Source organism: Atta cephalotes (assembly GCF_000143395.1).
Source record: "Atta cephalotes unplaced genomic scaffold scaffold00002, whole genome shotgun sequence".
In the NCBI taxonomy this organism is placed as follows: Eukaryota; Metazoa; Arthropoda; class Insecta; order Hymenoptera; family Formicidae; genus Atta; species Atta cephalotes.
The window spans coordinates 5294886-5297297 of NW_012130066.1; the positions used below are offsets into that span (position 1 = coordinate 5294886).

At 29.4% G+C, this 2412-nt stretch overlaps 1 protein-coding gene across 1 annotated transcript in view; it reads right to left on the reverse strand.

Moving 5' to 3' along the window:
• The window catches only part of LOC105620863 (CD63 antigen-like), a 10894-nt gene that overhangs the window by 1071 nt on the left and 7411 nt on the right, over positions 1-2412 (reverse strand). Inside the window, exons 2-5 of the mRNA XM_012202341.1 lie at positions 1878-2066; positions 1485-1655; positions 1079-1300; positions 776-837 (exon numbers count right to left, since the gene is read on the reverse strand). Of these exons, the coding sequence (XP_012057731.1) occupies positions 776-837; positions 1079-1300; positions 1485-1655; positions 1878-2066 (644 nt within the window). The remainder of the gene's footprint in view (positions 1-775; positions 838-1078; positions 1301-1484; positions 1656-1877; positions 2067-2412) is intronic.

Below are 2412 nucleotides of genomic sequence, written 5' to 3' on the forward strand. Positions count from 1 at the left end.
ATGTTCTCATAAGAATATGATATCGATTCAAAAACAAAATGAAGTCTTAAGAAATGTGAATGTTCTTATAACTTGAAGATGATACTGCTGAATATTATAGCAGAGCCTCGACAACAATATCAATATACACTACATCATGCGAGATATTATGAAGCAAAAATATATGGAAACGACAAAAATACACTTTTGCTAATAAGCTAAACAATTATTCACTTGAAGCAGACATCAAACAAAAAGAAGCTTTTAACGCATTTTATATTTTGTATATAGATTTATATTTTATATAACTTTATTATCGATGTATGGTTATCGTGGCTCAACTATAATAGTATCACAATGACACTAAACAAATTATATATATATATATTTATGAAAAAAAATGTATGATCTCCGAGCGTAACACAGATACTCTGTTATCATTAATATACAAAGTTGTTCGAGAGCCTATTGTAAAAATATACAAAACATATACGTGTGTGACATTTTTATGTCTGATAGATAAGGCCCAGATACCAAAATAGCAGTGAGATTCTTTGGAGATCTTTTTAAATATGTTTTTACCTATCACGCACTCTTTGATGAAAAATAATTAACGGTTTCTTTGCAATGTGTTAAAAATAGAAGCGATAAAAGAAAGAAAATTTTTTTGTAATTGTGCATGGTTAAATGGTAACGAAATAAGGGAAAAAAAATAGTGACAGCTTGTGTAAAAGATCAGGTTTATACAAGTGCATTTTAGGCTTGTTGCAATGAAAATTTGTGTCTATCAGCTTACACAGTCTCATACTCGCGACGAATTGAGCGAGCCAGACAGCACGCAAAGACTACTCCAATCAACTAGAAAAAAAAAAAAGAATAATTATTGTTTCATTTTTCCGGATAAGTAAATTTAACCTTTGCTCGTTAATATTGCTATTATTTGTATATACATTGAAATGTTATATGTCTTTAATGTTATTTATATAACAAATTTTTCTCTTTTATTAATGTATATAGTAGTACCTCATATCTAAATCACAAGTATTTTATTTAATATATACTTCATAATACTAAAACGATAGTTTGAATCAGAACTTACTTGTATGAGGGCTACCCCTATGCCCACTCCTCCCAAGATCATAGCATTATTTTCTATAGCAGATTGCAGTTTCATCATGCAGCCGTCACTGTTCACATGAATGGAATTCAAGTCGCAACGCGATTGAGCAGGAATCTCTTTGCAGCAGGAATCAGGAACAGTATTATCACGGAAACCAACATGGAGCCAGTCTGCAGGGTTATTCATACCGCAGCATTGTAACTAAAATCGTATTTCAATTGTCAGTTAATTACAAATTCCATTAACGGCATACAATAAAATTAGTACGATACTTATCCAACTAGTGAGGACTTTCTCTACATAATATATAGTATCAATATTTTTTTACAGCTATAAATACAAATTATAATTGTAATGTTTTATACAAATAATTTAGTAAACTTACATCGTGCTGCATGATGTCCCATGAACGACGAATATCCGGATTAAGCTCATATTGTCGCAAAGTATCATTTAGACGGTTTTCTAACATATTAGCAACTTCTCCTCTCATCATGTAACCTGTGATTCCAGCGCCCAATTCCAAAGCAAATATCAGCAGCAGCAGAACCGAGAACTACAGTAAATAAAAATTATTGTACAGGTGTACTATATAGGATAATATATTTTAACAAACTGTCATATAAAATAAGAGCTTTCTGATTTAATTATACTTATTTAAAAATTATACTTATTTAAAAAGATAAATCCAAATCTCGTATTGTCGTACACGAAAAAAAAATAATACTATAGTTTTAATTAATAGTATTTAAATAATACTGTTTTTGAAGAATCATACCGTTATTATCATGCAATGATTTTCTTTTACAGCGCCGCAGCATCCAAAGAATGATACAAGGAAGACTATGACACCGACTACTATCATTAAGAGTGGGGCTGCAAAGAACCAACTATCCACAAAGTTGCTGTACCCGCTGTAAACAACCAGAATCACACCGCCTACTGATATAAATACGATGCCAGTGATCTGAAATAATACATAAAATATGTTGATTGTTAATCTTTTCATTTAAGTGATACATTATTTTTGTATGCACTATAACATATTTATTACTATATCATAACAATATAATACGAATATTTCTCAAACAGAACAATAAGTCACGATAAAGTCAAAATGACATTAAAATAAATTGGAAATGATTGAAAAAAGATTTTTAAGATTTTGGCATCATAATGACTAATTGTTTTGCTTAGGTTATATTTATCTTTTACTCAATTCTATTTTTACATTATTAAACGCAGTTTTATATTTTTACAGTTTCACGTTTTATCATTATATTGATAAGATACGATAAGATAAAAATTATAAT